At 30.5% G+C, this 18,015-nt stretch overlaps 1 protein-coding gene across 2 annotated transcripts in view; it reads right to left on the bottom strand.

The window, feature by feature from the left end:
- Nucleotides 1–4,296: 4,296 nt before the first annotated feature.
- Nucleotides 4,297–18,015, bottom strand: part of LOC127708670 (uncharacterized) — a 117,553-nt gene continuing 103,834 nt past the window's right edge. For both annotated transcript variants that reach the window (XM_052213952.1, XM_052213880.1), the window contains exons 9-18: nucleotides 16,406–16,622; nucleotides 15,559–15,689; nucleotides 14,076–14,232; nucleotides 13,497–13,655; nucleotides 11,175–11,357; nucleotides 9,657–9,741; nucleotides 8,487–8,571; nucleotides 7,680–7,757; nucleotides 6,933–7,137; nucleotides 4,297–5,818 (exon numbers count right to left, since the gene is read on the bottom strand). In XM_052213952.1, coding sequence (XP_052069912.1) covers nucleotides 4,707–5,818; nucleotides 6,933–7,137; nucleotides 7,680–7,757; nucleotides 8,487–8,571; nucleotides 9,657–9,741; nucleotides 11,175–11,357; nucleotides 13,497–13,655; nucleotides 14,076–14,232; nucleotides 15,559–15,689; nucleotides 16,406–16,622 — 2,412 coding nt within the window. In that variant the 3' untranslated portion in view covers nucleotides 4,297–4,706. The remainder of the gene's footprint in view (nucleotides 5,819–6,932; nucleotides 7,138–7,679; nucleotides 7,758–8,486; nucleotides 8,572–9,656; nucleotides 9,742–11,174; nucleotides 11,358–13,496; nucleotides 13,656–14,075; nucleotides 14,233–15,558; nucleotides 15,690–16,405; nucleotides 16,623–18,015) is intronic.

Raw genomic sequence — 18,015 nt, 5'->3', positions numbered from 1 at the left:
TACAAATATAATGCGAGATTTCTACATTCTACGAGTTTTTGTCAAAACTATACTGTTCTATCTTCGTACTTCCCATTGCATTTTAAGTGCTTATGCATCTAGTTGGACACTGGAAGTTAAGAGAAAAAATATTTTTATAGTGTTGTATTTCCACAATTTTTCAGATATTTTTCCTCTAAAAAATTGTATTCAAAACTATCTTAGCAATACTACGCTTAAATTATTTTGCATGATTTGAACTCAATCAATGAGTAATTTTCAGTAAATCGAGCATTACAGAATATGCGATTTAAAAAAAAAAACTAAGGTTTATCGCCAATAGAAATTTAGATAATAATTTCTAAAAAAATAATTTTTGTAGTGTTCCAGAAAAGGGGGGCTTTATTTATTTAAGCTCCTTGTTTATTAAAAAAAACAAAAGAGTTGCTTCAAGTCAAGTCCATAAATTCAATTCATACATTACTTTTATATATCTCAGTCAAATATTTATGATATTGCGAATTTAAACTTTATATTCAATTTCCAAAAATTAGGAAAATGTGAGTTACATCATTATAACACTGACACTACGAAATGGGCTTATGGCTTTCAGGATAAAGGATCGCATATGCCTAATTTACAAACTAATAAAAAAGTGTATTCTTGAATGAATTGGTAACCAAACATTTGGAAGGCAAAACAAACATATAAATTTTTGAACAGCAAAACCACAAAATCTCATGTCCAATGCAAACAATAATTAATCAAAATATATTTAAATGTTTCATCTTGGTGTTTCATTTTCTATTAAGAGGACACATTCTTAATTCCTTTAATTCATTTGTACCTCGTTAGAGATCGTTACATGACAAAAATCACATTTCCTCAGATCTAGTATTTGGATAGGTTAACTTTCGAACTCTGAAACGTTAACCTATAATTAATACCACTTCACCTCCTATGTTAAACAACAATAAATTTTAATTTCCTGATCTTGAGTAGCATCCGTTGATTATAAGAGATATTTAATTTGATTAGATATACAATCTGTTTTAATCTAAAATAAGAGGACATAATGTTTTGACAAACAATTGTATTACTGAATAAAGATCAGATCGGGCTTGAATACTCAATAAATACAAGGTCTATTCATTCTAAGGTTTCTGCATCTTATGCGAAATTCGTAGTGACTAATTAAGAGATATGGAAAGAGTATCCCTAAAAAGTATATATATGTGTTACATTTTGTATTTGTATAACCCACCTCGGACCTCGTAAAAGATGTGGATTAACTTGGTAAATGTAATGGTCCTTTACTTATTAACTAGAATAACCCAAAGAAAAAGACAATACAATATTAATCTCATCCAGTAAAACCTCAAGATGGTTTCTTTCCAATTAATATTAAATCATAGTGAATTTGTAACACCAAATTTACTTTACTATAACAAAATTTATACAACAGAAACTCACTTGTTCACTCTACAGGAACAACAAGAGAGTGTTGTGTGCAAAACAATTCTAACATATAGAGGATACTCTATGGCAGTCAACAATGAGTTCCTAGGTATTTTACTTAAAATATAGAAATTCTTCATACTTCAGGTACCAATTTGGTCTGGTGCATAATTTCTTTTTAAAAATTGTATGTTCTATTCCTTGTCTGTAGGTTATTTTTGTCGTTGGGTTGTTTTTCTCATTACCCTATACAGAGTTTTTCTATTCGACACATGTAGTAATTTTGACGAAAATAGATAAATAAATAAATTGTACACATCTATACATAAAACGAAGAGATTGCGTAAATATTTTCGTATTTCAGAAACCCTTAAACTTTTATCTAAAGGTAAATATTACACCTATACTGAGTAAAAAAGTAACAAATACTCATATTTTTATCATCAAAAATAAACTATACATTGTTGTTACAAAGAAAATACACGATCAGGTGTAATTTTTACTTAAATATAACCAATGTTAACAAATTATTTCCGCATCTTTTGAAATTTTTAATTGAAATATATGTTGCTAAACGTTTTTTACTCAGTATACTTTTATAGGAAGGGCATAAAGAAAAAAAACAAACCATAATATAACTGAATATAAAGATGCTAGCAGAATTCTTCAAAATGCATATATCAATTATTTTCATTGATATACAATTATTTTTTTTATACATTCTAATTTAATAGATTGGAAACGCTGACATCATGGAATCTATCGTCTTGATTCTAAACTAGTTAGTTTTAGAAATATTCTTTTTATTTTCATATAGTTAACTATCTTTGATATTCAAGTGGTCCTCTAATGTAGAACCACGTTCATCTTTTTGAAACCTTTCTTAAAATATATACAATGTTATAACACAGTATAAAGTTTATATATCTCTATCATGTAGATTTCAACGAATTAAATTATTTATTCATTTATTTATGCAAAAGTTTTTGAATAAGCTGCTTTTAATTTTTAAAATGCCAGTAAACATAAGTTCAACAGCACTTTTAAATTCGGTATTTAAAATATAAATTTAAAACATCATTTAATATTTCGTAAAAGTAATATACAAGTATATTTTGTTTAAAAAAAAAATAGTACCTGTAATATTTACATGTCTGAGCAATGATTAGATGGCCAATTATAATGTATTGCAATTAGAAAAATTCAAATATTCAAAAGAATAGCTAACGAAAAAACGAAAACAATCATTAAAATAAACAAAAACAAATGTCATTTAAAGTTCATGTTGGTTGATGCTCTCCTTAAAATTTTTTCAAAAACTTTACAAAATAAAAATATAATACATAAAGGAATATGAAAGAATAAACTTATAATATAATAATGGAATATGACTGCGCATGTATTGAACAACATTAAAATCAATAATACTATACATAATGATGAATGTTCTTAAATTCTCCGTTGATTAAGTTAGAAGTGATTAAGAATCTTTTTCAACTCAATCAGGCAAAGGTGCCCTTAAATGCATTTGGTTATTCTTTTTATATCCCTTTTGGAAAAGGAGCAAGAACGGCTATTATGACAAACGTGACCTTAGGTAGCTTTATTTATTCTAGGGATAGTTGTGTCATTGTCAATCATAAATGTGCCACATCTCATCATTTTGATAAGGGCTATTTTGTAAGTCACTTTTATCATTTCAGGACTATTGCAATAACTAAAAGCGTAACTCTGTTGCAATATCGGATAACAACTAGATTACCACCACAAAAACACTTTCAGCCAGGATTTTTCAAAGAAAAATGACAAAAAAAGATTTTTGAGAACTATTTAAAAATTGTGATACTATAAGTAATGATGATGATGATGATGATGATGATGATGATGATCATGATATCGTGATGATGATTAATTATAAAACTGTCCGTTGTTATAAAAATTGTAATACTGGTTGCCATCATAAACTATTTTCTGACACTGAAAAAACAAAAACTATAAAGAAAAAACAGACAAAACAAACCAAAAACAACTAGAATAAAACTTAAAAATTTAAACAAAGAAACAAAAACAAACAAGAAAATGGAACTGAATTTATGTACCCGAGGAAAAACCAGCATAGATGTCAGCAATTTTGTGTTGACATGACAAATTATTGCGTCGGTCATTTTGTGTAAATTATTGTTATAAAATCACTCGAAAAAACTAAGGAGTTTCTACCCTAGGCATAGATATATTCATGTAAATTTGACGCCATTTTTTAGATGATTTACTTTAAGTGTGCGTCTGTAGTACTAAATTATAATGGGGCAAATGAAGCAAAGTTTCCTTGTTAGTTTTCCAACGGTTTAAATCTGATATAAAGTCGATCACTTGTTACTGAGTTTACTTACAAAGAATCAAAACTCGTTGATATATTTAGGGAACTTCTATCGTAGTCTTTGTGTTTAATGAACGACCAGTTCTCATCATGAACATTTAAATTCAAATAAGGAGAAGACAAAAATGAGTTCATAACTTTGAAATTGTTGGTTTAGAGTAAAAAACACATGTCAGTTAGGTCCTCACAACAATGTTTTATCTTCACTTGTTTAATTATTTCTCATAAATTGCTGCTGCACTTTTGAAAATATTTGTTTCAGCGATCGAAAAGGGCCACGTATGTGCCTTTATTGTTAAGAATATCGTCACTAAGTGAATATTTTGAATTTTGCATTATACAAAACGATTATCTTGTTTGTGAAACATAGATTCCTATGTGAATACATTCATCATAGATACAGGTTTAAAATTTTGTACGCTATACGCGCGTTTCGTCTACAAAAGACTCATCAGTAGTGACGCTTGAATCAAAAGTAAAAGTAAGTCTACTGCTGGTCATATTATAAAGCAAAAAAAGCACATAATACATGTAAGATCATATATCTTAAACGGTCAAATAGTATTGTTTACATGACATAGAAAATCTCTTTCTCTTAAAAGCTTCAAACAATTTCATTCGGACCGTATTTGACTTATAAATGGATACCATAACTATCACTTCGATCTATAAAAAGATCACAATAAGGCACAGTATTGATCACTATCATCATAGCAGTACTGCTACTTTAAATGTCATTAAAATTTTGTCAGAGTATTTTTCTGGCATCACTTCAGCATTGCCAAACAAATTATCTCTTGCTGAAAACATATTCGCTGATATTATTTGTGATAATTTATCTGGCCCTCTGCCAATCGCTTATGGGATTAAACCTCTATCTCGAAAAAAAAAATCATATAATTTCATCTTGAAAGTTTTTGACACATAAATTGTTGCCATAACTACCACTGTAATCTTTCTGAATAGCACTATGAGGAATGTATCCCCCATTATTGTTGTTATTACTTATATTTGTAATGTCATTGCCATTTTTGTCATAGGATCTTTCTGGATTCACTTCGGTATCACCGTACTGATTATCGATCGCTGGAAATATGATCTCCCTCATCCTTTGCGATCTATTTTGTAGTTTGCCTTCTGACATTTGCTCTACATAATGATTCGATAAGTCATTTTGGATTGTTTGTTTCGGGTTGTTGATATCAAAAACATAACCATTAAAACTCATACTTAAATTATCATTCATTAATACCGGTGGTGTGTCTACAGGGGAAATACCAGGGGATGTAACAGGGTGATTATATAGAACTGAATAGTCCAAACTGCCAAAAGTTTTAAGTGTAGTTTTACCATCTATATGTTTGCCAAGAAAACTTATTCCTTCGACACTTGATATGGATTCGGAAGAACTTTCTGGACTTTCCTCTAACGATTTGTTCAAGTCAAAACTTCCAGGATAAATCTGTAAGGTAAGTGCTTTTGTATGCTTATTGGTCAAAACAGTATAGCTTGATACCTGGCTAGTTAATGAAGTGTCTAATGAACAATTAAAACCAAAGGGATGAGAGTTTGTTCCAGTCTCAGAACTTAACACGTCAGGTGCGTTCTCGTTTGGAATTGTTTTCATAGAAACATATTCACTACTTGAGGGTATTACTGGTGGTGTTTCGTTTTGAATAGCAGCATCTGTGTTGTCATCCTTACTTTTTTCTTCGGAAATAACTGTCACTGAAGTGATTTCGCTCTCCCTCGTTGTGAGCAATGGATGTGACATATATTTGCTTGTATTATCAGACTCCAATGTAAGATCATTTGACAAACTTGAATTAGACCCATCAAAACTGTATTCAAGTCGCTCATCTAGCTTTTCGGAATATTCGTCGGCCACACAATCGGTTTCATTTTTTTCTTTAGGTAGAGGTGTTGGATATGAAACAGGAAACAATGAAAGAAATGCACTGGAAGAATTGTCTGGTGTTGAATCGTCTAGTAATGGTGAAGATCCTTAAATGATAACAATATGTCTACATGAAAAATGATAAACTTTACAAGGTTTCGGAAATAGTAAAACTTAATTGAAAAGGTCAACTTGAACATGAATGTATGTTGTATAGGATCCGAAATTTTGCAATTGCAACAGGACTTCTGCAGAATCTTCAAGGAATTGTTGCAAGATTTCCTAAACACTGCAGTGAACTTGAAACATTACCAAAACGTAGAATCGGATGAAGTATCCCTATTTCGACTGAATATGGCAACGTATTTATATATTTCGCACAGTAAAAAGTAAGTCCCTCGCATTTATGGGTCTTAGTAATAGGAAAGGTTAAGGGATTAACCTACTTATATACGGATATAGCTAAAGATAAAAATGTATCATCTAACAAACAACTTACAATTTTAAACAAAGTCGTTGCTCATATATAAGTGCAATTTTGAACATATCAGCACATACTAATTTTATCATATTTTAAGTAGTAAGCAAGATTTACAAATGTTGTTTTCGTTACACTTAAGTTTGAGGTTCAAATGTTCAAAAAGACATTTGAATAAAATATAGAGATATTGGCTAGAAAAAAGCTTAAGTCTTATTATCATAATTTGTTCTTTCTTGAAAGACTATAAAAAAAATAAAAAATTGCAAGACCATAAAATGTCATCAAATATCACCCAAATATGATTTTATCAGGATAAGGAAATTAACATTCACTATCTGAAACATCCTTTAGAAGATCATTAATCTTTTTTAGTCCGCGGGAAATACGAAGTAAACTTTTTTGTCGTTTAAATTTACATAAAAATAAAACTCCGTGTATTTCAGATAAACAGCAAAAATTGCATCAGTATGAAATCTTATTCAAGAAAACAAATATATTTAAAATGGCTTTGTTTGTTAAAATGTATCTATTATGACAGGTGTTTGACTGCCCAGAATATTAGAAAGGCATGTCCACTGTAAATTGATTTACTTCATATGTATCAATAAATTTATCAGAAGTTTAATTGAATTGAAGATTTTGTTTGTGTTTGACAGCTGTTTTGTAATGGTCGTTTTCGAGCCTCCTTCTGTTCAAGTAATCTATCTTCACAACCTCTGTTGTATTAAGATAAAACCTACTTTGGTGTTGTATTGCAGTATCCATATTATGACCTACAGCTAAATCTTTGAGGGAAAGGTAGTCTGCAACAGCATGTTTGTTTTCAAGAATTGGTTCATCAGAGTTAATTATCAGACTGTGAAAACTATTTCCAGTCTGTTCTTCGTTATACACGCGTTCACTAATTGCTTGTACTGGATTGTTGATTTGCTCGCTTGAAATGTCCTACAACATATTTACAAGAGAATATTTGAAATGTAAAATAAAAATGAAAGCATGCATTCTTATATTTGTAATTTGATTCATTTATTTTCGTGGATCACATTTCGTGGTTTTGAAAAAAACTGCATATATGCCTATAGCATAGTTGTAATTCGTTGAACATTAAATTTCGTGGTTCCCATGTACCGACGAAATCTACGAATAGACACGAATCCATTGTACAGCATTTGCCATTAATAATTTAATTGACTTAAACCACATGATCACCAAACTAATATATATTTAGAAATTAAAATCATTTTTGAACACTAAATGACCAGTACTGCAGAATATTATTTCTTATTCTCGCTTTCATAAGGATATAATATTTTAACATTATTTATTATAAGTCAAAATAGTCTTTTATTTATTGTCTGGTACATCATTGATGTATCTTTTCAATATTACAGATTTGAAAAATACCTACCCAATCAATGAACTTTATATTGAGTATATAAAAGTTTGAATAAACAATCAACTACAACAATAAAGCTGATTTGACATACCAGTGATTTATTGTCATGTCCATATAAACCTCGATTTATGGTACAGTGTTTGTATACCCCACTTTTGTCCAAGTTCCTCTGCAAGAAAAGTAAAAAAAAATGAGAATAATTATCGATAACTTATCATGAAGCTCGTTTGAATTTTTCGCAATGAAATGATAGGCTATAATGACATCGATACGTGGTCATGATATTAATTAAAATAAACGAAGCTTGCAGACGTAACTTATTTTGAATTTAATCAGTATTTTATGTGTTTTATAGAATTAAACACCTATCACAAATAAAGCAGGTCACCGTATGTAAAATAATATCCATAAATTTCTACAGGTTGCACTTTGTAAATACAGCTGTTTCACAAAACACGCCTCTTTTGGAGAAAACATTTATTATTCATATACTGTGGATTCATTTATTTTCGTGGGTATCAATTTTCGTGGATTGAGGAGCACTTGCATTTTCGTGGATATTTGATTTCGTGGTTTTGCCAATCTTTGCATACAAAGCCAAATTAAAATTTGTAATTCGTTGAACATTTGAATTCGTGGTTCACCTGTACCCACGAAACCCACGAAAATTGGTATCCAACGAATAATAATGAATCCACAGTATATTTTGTTTTGTTTACCTACTGGTTCCCAGATATGATCTTTATGCTTCATCTCGTAGAGACACAACTTGAAAATGTTACCAGTATAAAACACATGGATAGCGGCAAAATTGAATTCTGAGGAAGACCAAAAGTGAAGGGAGGGGTAATACAAACATACATTTTAACACACATATATATTTACATGGAAGCCTTACCAAAGTACTATCCTTAATATGAATGGATGGCACATCTATTTCATATGGTCTTGACATTTCTTTGATCTTCCTACACATATGACACCTGTAAAAAGCACATATCATTGTGCATTTTTTTGACTTACTAAGACAACTCCGACTTTCAAATATGTTGAGGACTAAGTAAATGATTAATGGGCGGAAAAATCTTAGGAATAATGTTTTCCGCTACATTCAGAGACTTTCGAAACAGTAAATATCAACCTTGTATAATTGATAAATATATTATAAACATTGCGTATAGCATTGAAACCTTCACAATCACAAACTTGATTGTTTTTTCTTCAATTATTCTAACAAATTTATTCGAAGCAACAGTAATTTACTTATGGTTACCGGAATTTTGAATATACCAAACCAGGCACTTCATATCTGAGAATCAGGCAATATATACCCTCAGTTTTAGAATTCATTCATACATTTTTGTATTATTCAAAATTATCAGTAAAGTATGTGTTCTACAAGGATCACTAGTCCTTCACCTTTCATCTGATACCTTAATTACTAAAATATATGCTTCATAGTTTTAGATTTACACCTATGCGTAGGAACTATTTTGTTTGAAATATGTACTACTTTCCAGTATGTTCTTTTTTTACCGGGCCCGATTAGGCGGTGTTACATCTTACAAAGTCTATCCAAATTTATTTTTGCAAAGAATTCCGCTCAAGCCGGTGCTATGGGCCGTCTTAAACTTGCAGTGAGGTGAGAGTTTTTGCTCCGTGTTGAAGGCCTCATTGTGACTTTGAGATGAAGAACAGCAATTAAAGCGCTGTTCCTTTGCTTATTGTGTGGTTTTTTTTTGCTGTGCATGTACTGATTTTTTGTGTCATGGATGGATACCCATATCTTTTGTTTATCTATTATGTTTCAAATTTCCAAAATGTATTAAGAAATTACAATTCAAGCTAAAAAACAAAAACCGAGGAAGTAAATCTATTCCGCCAGATAATGACCCTCGTCTTACTTTATCTTTCCATGATGTTAGTTCACTTAAATTAAAAATAATTATGTAATTGGTAAACATTACACCGATGACAGAAAGGAGTATGACAATTTCTTCATTTTATTTTAGTCCCTTTAAAGCACTGAGACGATTTATTCTTTGAGACAAATCATAAGATAAAATACCTGATCTCTACGGCTAGTAGAACTGCCACTATCACTAATAATGTAGGTAATGCAATAGCAACTCCTAAGTAATTGTAACCTTTCTCTGAAAATTGATAACTTTCCAAATAAATTAAATCTACATACAAAAAAACTAGATTTACTAGTACCTTATAATAAATATTTCAGATCACATATCTATGAATAATGCGTATGAATGATCATTTTTCTGTATATATATCTATAAATAATGCCTATCAATGACCATTTTCTGTATACATATCTATGAATAATACATACTAATAACCATTTTCTGTATATATATCTATGAATAGTGCGTATCAATGATCATTTTCTGTATACATATCTATGAATAATGCGCATCATTGACCACTTTCTGTATACATATCTATGAATAATACAAATCAAAGATCATTTTTCTGTATACATATTTATGAATAATACAAATCAATGATCATTTTCTGTATACATATCTATGAATAATACAAATCAATGATCATTTTATGTATACATATCTATAAATAATGCGCATCAATGACCACTTTCTGTATACATATCTAAGAATAATGCGCATCAATGACCATTTCTATACACATATCTATGAATAATGCGCATCAATGACCATTTTTTTATACATATCTATGAATAATGCGTATCAATGACCACTTTCTGAATACATATCTATGAATAATGCGCATCAATGACCATTTTATGTATACATATCTATGAATAATGCGCATCAATGACCATTTCTGTATACATATCTATGAATAATGCGTATCAATGACCACTTTCTGAATATATATCTATGAATAATGCGCATCAATGACCATTTCTGTATACATATCTATGAATAATGCGTATCAATGACCACTTTCTGTATACATATCTATAAATAATGCGCATCAATGACCATTTTCTGTACACATGTCTATGAATAATGCGTATCAATGATAATTTTTTTGTATATATGTATCTATGAATAATGCGCATCAATGACTATTTTATATATACATATCTATGAATAATGCGTATCAATGACCATTTTCTGTATACATATCTATGAATAATGCGTATCAATTTATCATTTTCTGTACTTTTGAGTTTCAGTACTATAAATATGTGTACATGCACTTGTATCTATTCTTTGTGTAATATCAGATGCATTGTTTTGTTTCATGTCTTACCCAAATCACCATTTATGTTCTTCATCAGGTTTTAATGGAAGTTACTTAAAATGTGCAACTAGTGATAAATGAACAGTTTAAACTTTCAGCATACGAGAATTCATCAGCTTTTTGTCTGGTTCGTGTGCCTAGTATGATGGTTTGTGGACTTTTATTTGACTATAAACTGCCCTTTTTTGCCATAGGGTTGTATGTTGTCCTTCAAGTTTAATCTGATATGTTGACAGTGAGGTGATTCCTCCTGAAGAAGGGGTAGAATATACTCCATTATATTTGGATCAGCTGTATATGCCATAGTGTCAAATAATTACAATAATTACAAGAAACTTACCGGACTGTAATGGATCCATTGTTGTAACATTGTAATTTTTCTCCCCTTCAAGACTTTGTTTTCCAGCAGACCATAGTGCCTTTAACCAAATAACATACCCAGTTCCACTCCGAAGGTTTCTTATTGTATATTGCATGTCTACGTTAGTTATAGATGAGTTGATTCTCGTGGAAGAATTTGAACCTATATAAAGCAATTACAGTGTTTATAATATAACGGAAGGCACGGGTTTTGTAACCTACAAGCACGTTGATACGGAGTTATTCATCTGCAAATTGATGAAAACTCTTCTTTATTCATTCCCTTTTTTGTATTGTTTTCTATTTTTTTGTTTCTTTTAAATTTTTCTTATATTCTTTTATGGTCCCCTTTTATATTTGATTTGAAATGATTGACTTACACATTTCATTTCAAATAGTTGTGCTTGAATTGTTATCTATCAGAATTCAAATCTTGTCTCACTACAATGTTTACAATTTCAAAATTTGAACACAATGTTGTCTGAATACTGAAGGTAAAACAATTTACATCCCAATAAAGGCAACAGTAGTATACCGCTGTTCGAAATTCATAAATCGATTGAGATAAAACAAATTCGGGTTACAAACTAAAACTGTTGGAAACACATTAAACATAAGAGGAGAACTACGACACAACAGAAACACAACATTAAAATGTAACACACACAGAAACGAACTATAATATAACAATGGCTATTTTCCTGACTTGGTACAGGACATTTTAAGAAAAAAATGGTGGGTTGAACCTGGTTTTGTGGCTAGCCAAACCTCCGGCTTTTATGGCAATGTTAAATATAACATGAAAATGACAACATTACATGACAGGACTACCATACAAATGGGGGAACATATAGGACAGAGAAACATACGAATAGTAGCTAACAAAAGGTATTAGGTTTAAAATTAAATACGCAAGACGCGTATGTAAGATGTAAGATCAATGTAAGATCTTCATTGTATCAACAATTGCAACAACACAGTAAATATAATACGATCTTCATTTGAAAGAAGATTGTTATGTTACAAATTTGTGTAAGGTGACTATGTTACATTCTAGAGCAAACTTTAGTACCAACGGAAATAGCTTTTTTTACAAAACATATACCATATAGTGACAATTAACGATAAAAGAAAACCTGTAACAGTAATGGGAGCAAAACAAAACAATGTAACAAAAGAAAATCAAACTTGACTTGCATTAAACATTAAGCAGTAAATTGTACGTATGACACTGTTGAGGGTTGGACTTGGTGTATCAGTTTACGATAATTCAAGGGTCATTTCCATGATTTAATGGGTGTGATAACAGTGAATATTTGATAAAGATTTTCATTGTATGTAGTATTAGTTGTAGTAAGGTTATAAAATCATAAGATCCTACTGCAAAAAGAACTAAGAGTTATTATATGGAGTGTGTTTTATCTTTTTTGAGACGTTCAAGGGTCCTTGAAAGGTAGTTTCTGCATCTAGAAAGTGGAAGTCCACTTACGTAATAATGTTATAAGTAAAAGAAGCCTGTAAAGAAGTGAAACGTTAGTCATAACTCAACTAAGTTTTTTCACTAATGATTTCAAATTTAGAATTAAACTGCAATTAATGACGAATATAAATGATTCCTGAAATCAGCAAATTTTGACATTGAAATGCATTTCTTTCGCATGAATTGTCATTGAAACGATCACATTAATTCAAGTTCTTTTAATGATTTGTATCCTTTTTACGGCGAATCGTTTGACTCTTTTAGAAATTTAAATATAAATTGTGAGAAATGTTACTAAGATTATAAATTTCAGGAGAAATTGTGTTTTAGCAAACTTTACTATGTGAAAAGGAAACGATCTCGTTTATCGAAAAATAATGTATTTTGTCCTTAAATTTTCATAAAGTTTTCGTTCTTGTCAAACAATTTTTTTCTTAAGCAAGTCCTGCTATTTCATTATTTAACTTATCTGACCATACGATAAGGTCGTCTCTTAAATGATTCTTTCGTGAGAATTCAACTGCTTATAACTTGTAACCTTTTGAAAATTAAAGGAAAATAAACTTGAAGTATTGAATTTTATGTTTTCTTCATCTTATGATCAATAAAAATTCTTTAAAGTTTAAAAGTTGTAAAAGCTTGTTTTTTGTCAAAAAACGGATTCTTTTGCCACGTTGAATGAGCTTCTATGTAAAATCTTGCAAAACGGTCGGTGTTAAAAGCGATAAACCGGAATGTTTTGGCAATTGAATGTCTCAAAAATGTCACACCACCTTTTATGGTTCAATTTTTACGTTGTTGACCACAATCAAATATTCTTACTCAATAAACATTCAGTGCGTTTTTCATCAGCTTGGCACCAATACAAAATATAAAATTCTACAAAAGGTGAGCGTTCACAAGGTCCTGGTCTTGCCCAGACAACTGTTACCGATTGCTGATCCCGATCCTGCACCGTTACACTTTTTGGCTTTGGAGGAACTGCAACGCAAGAAAAATATAATCAAATTGTAAAAATCATGATTTTGTTTTAAAGACATGATATATATGTGAGAACAATACATTATATATATATATACCTATAGATTCTTTTACAATAGTTAAAGAGAAAATGGATCAATTATAAAAGCTTAATGCAAAGTTAAAAAGATGACGTATTCATCTCCATCAGTTATTTCACTGAATTTGTTTTACATTCCGCTGTCAGCATTGTACATGTCATGATCATAGTAGGATCACAGTTAAAATTGAGAAGCAATTCGATCTTTTCTGCATCGTAAAAATCATAGTTGATTCTGATTACAACCGCACATAAATGGTGCTTCAAAAATGAAAGGCACTGATTTTTTTATATTAATTATAAAAAACATTCAATGTTTAAAGATATATCAGATAACTTACTTTCATTTCGAATGAAATAACAATTTTCCCACGAGAATCCGGTACTTTTGTTGTCACTGTCCATAGAAAGCCCAAATAGATAATTCTTTTCAAAATCCAAATTCTCTACAGTATAAGAGGTTTCATCAACTGACTTATGCGCCCATTGAAGTTGTTTCTATAAATATGAAAACATGTTTACGTGAAGTTGTAGTAGTAATGCTTTTATTGAACAAAACAAGGGATGTCCATAGCGAGCGTTCTTTGATAATCTCAAATATCAGTTGAAATTAAATTTTGAGCTAGTCTATTGTTATCAAATAAGGTTTGTTCTATCATTTAAAAAGACACTGTAATACAGGTAAAACAACATTAGAACGAACATAGAGGGGGCATAGCATAGCTTTTTGTTAAAATAAATAAATAAAATTAATTTGAGGTAATATAGTCCAGAAAGAAACATCGCCAAAACTAAGAACCTTATTACAACACATCGACAAAAAAACATTTAAAGTTTTCCAAAAGACTTGATTCAGATCTTCCTTGTGATATTTTGAAGGGTGCCACATATGAAGCAGGATCTTCTTACCTTTCCGGAGCAACTGAGATCACCGTCGGTTTTTGGCGGGGTTCGTGTTGCTCAGTCTTTAGTTTTCTATGTTGTGTTTTGTATGCTGTTGTTTGTCTTTTGGTCTTTTCTTTTTTTGCCATGGCGTTGTCAGTTTATTTTCGACATATGAGTTTGAATGTCCCTTTGGCATCTTTTGCCTCTCTTTTCGAAGCATCAAAACATTTCTATCAAAGTGGTTGGTTGGCCTCTAATAGGATCATCCGCCATTTAGAATGCTTAAGGTGTTTAGGAAATATGCATATGTTACTCTAAAAATATACGCCTTGGTGACCTCATTTCTTTTGTTTTTGTTCATTTGATCGTGACGTTATGAGCGAGGCCAAGGATCCAATCGACGGTTCTGATTTCACCGCACGGAATGGTATTTTTAATTTTCTAAAACATTGTTCAACATAAAGTTAGAAGTGAGATCTTTCGCTCTATTAATAGGTTTCGACACAATTTGAGCAAGAGTTACTTCCATTTTGTCACCATGTGTTAAGGTCTACGTGCACAAATTCCTTCATATATCAGCCAAATTCAGCTTTTAATACAGACAAAAAGTTGTTTTTCTTAACAATTTGATTTTTTTTTATCCTTGTTTGTACCGCATGTTTCAATTTGGCTAATTAAATAAGAAAATTAACCAATTACCCTCTCCTAAATGGCGGCCATGGGAATTAACTCAAACTCAAATTACTTCATGAATGACCTATCTATTAGCGCTGTTTTCTTCATTTCATTTGCAAAAAATCTCTTAAAGACGTAGCTCGTAGTTGTTTAATGATAAGACTAAGATTTAAGGGCGTATAGTGTCTTTAAGTAGTTTTGAAAATATGTTTATTTTTGTAGTTATTCAATAAGTTGTAATTCCAATTTATATACGTTAGTTACCTCGCATCCGCTAGTCCTTTCACACCAGTAAATAGTATAACCTTTGACTCCTTCGATATTTTCTGTTTGCCACGATATCAAGATATCTCTGTTAAATTTTTCAAGTAAAAAGTGAGGAGGTTTGTAGTCTCCTGTAAAAATATTATTTTCATACTTAATGGTTTCATTAAAAAAAACTTGTTTTCAATTGTAAGAGTTGTTTGGACACTTAATGTTTTCCAACTTAAAATAATGGGTAAATATCTTTCCAAAAATCACTTTCAATGGTAATAATTGTACCTTTGATTAACTATTTGACTTATGTTTTAACTGCAACACTTATAAAAATAACAACATATGTAAACGTTGCTTGCCCCAAACCTTTAACATCCTTTCTTTATGAATAACAATGTTGTGCAACTTTAACAGCCAGGCTACTACTTTAGTTTGATCAATTGCTGGAAGATTTTACAGAAGTAAATTCACGTCCTTAATAAAATGCACACATAGTTGACGTTATGGAAACAATGATTTAATTTAATTTAAGATTAACTTTCTCCAAAATCATCAATTATACGAGTATTAAAACACGGTTTTTATAAGATAGCTTACCACAGATGCACGTTTGCAATGCTAATCAGTGGCCACCGTACCAGGTTAATATGATGTTAAAGGTTAAATAAAGTTAAGACATTTATAAGTTTGTGTAGCATTTTACTAAACACTGAATACTACATTGGTTGTAATACAATAATCATTTTCTAAATATAAATATTATAATTATTTTGACTGTAAAGGGCGTCTTTTTTCAATATATATATATATATATATATATATATATTTATCAGATATTTCAAATGTTATTTACCTTTTTCAATGTATATTGGAGAGCTGGCTGCAGACATTCCAATATGTGTTCCTGCCTTTATTCTTACACTGCCAGATTTTTCAGACTGAATATTAGTGAACGTATGCTGTGATGCGTTAGAAGAATTAATCTGATGAGAAATAGGTTCATCTCCAGTAGATTCAAGTATCACTTCAAATTTAACGATTGGTCCATTTTTCTCCATCTCTTTGAAATTCTATAAACATTTAGTATTAATTTAACAAAAAGTACTCTTTGGAAAAATATATTAAAGTTGAAAATGAAAATGTAACCAACATACACTACAGTACAATATAAAAGAGATGCGAACGATAACAAAGGGACATTCAAACTCATAAGTCGAAAATAAACTTACACCGCCATGGCAAAAAAGGAAAAAAGACCAAAATGAAAACAACAGCATACAAAAAAACAACATAAAAACTATAGACTGAGCAACACGAACCCCACCAAAAACCGGAGTGATCTCAGGTGCTCCGGAAGGGTAAGCATATCCTGCTCCACATGTGACACCCGTATATTATAGATAATATATACTTAATTTCAGCATACAAGGAGGAAGTAAAATCGAAATAGAGCTACCGTTATCTGAGAACTTGTAGTATCGAAGCCATTTTGTTCAATAAAATCAAAATATCTAGTACAGTCAAGAATCAATTTAGAGACATGACAATCCAAGAATTCCTGCACTCAAAATTCTACACCCAAAGTCTGGAACTACCAATATAAAGAACTCCATGAGTAAATTCTTAACAAACGACCTTTTTATACCAATTGACTGACATTATAATTTTTATAGCTATATTTGTTAATGCAAAAATGTTTGGTTAACCTTTGATTATAAAGAATGACAAGTGTGTAAACAGATTTGCACATAAATTATCACTGATTCTTTCAAAAATAGCGTTTACTTTTAATATCTATTCTTAAAAACTAAGGATCAAGTATAAATAATTTGGCAGAAGCAGGGAACTATTTTTAATTCTATTACCAGTACTTGATTAAATCCATTTACATTTTTCGTCTTATAACGAAAAGGTTTATGGAACAAAATAGCCTTTTATAAACCAAAAATATCACTACTGGAAAACGAAATATAAATGTTCATTCAGAAAAAAATTGAGATTTAAAACTTTATTTCATCCGAACTATGTCAAAATTAAGATATATTTCGAGGAAATAAGATATATTCTTGAAAAGACGATTAACAGTTCGGTGACTGAAAAATATGTCCCTTCAATGTTCAATACGGATGTTATAACTGAAACTAGCCTTGCATATTCATTAAATGAATGCCAGTGGTCGTTAAGCATACAGCAATCAACTAATAAATCAAAATAGAAATTCACATCCTTAGTTTAAAGGACGGTAATAATAGGAATAGCTTACTTTTACAACATTTGAGCTTTATAGGTAAAGAGCAGATTAGTCTGCACGTTAAACTGGTTTATCCTCAGCACATATTGCGCCTGTAATAATTCATCTAAGCAAACCATGTGTTGTTCGTTGTTGTTTGTATTTGTATGTTCGTCTATTTTCTCGTGAGAGGCGGTTTCTAGTATTTGCTTTCTGTTTTTTTTTTTTTTTAT

The sequence above is a fragment of the Mytilus californianus genome, unplaced genomic scaffold (assembly GCF_021869535.1).
Source record: "Mytilus californianus isolate M0D057914Y unplaced genomic scaffold, xbMytCali1.0.p SCAF_1, whole genome shotgun sequence".
In the NCBI taxonomy this organism is placed as follows: Eukaryota; Metazoa; Mollusca; class Bivalvia; order Mytilida; family Mytilidae; genus Mytilus; species Mytilus californianus.
The sequence above is the reverse complement of the archived record's forward strand: the minus strand, read 5'-3'. Positions and strand labels throughout refer to the sequence as shown.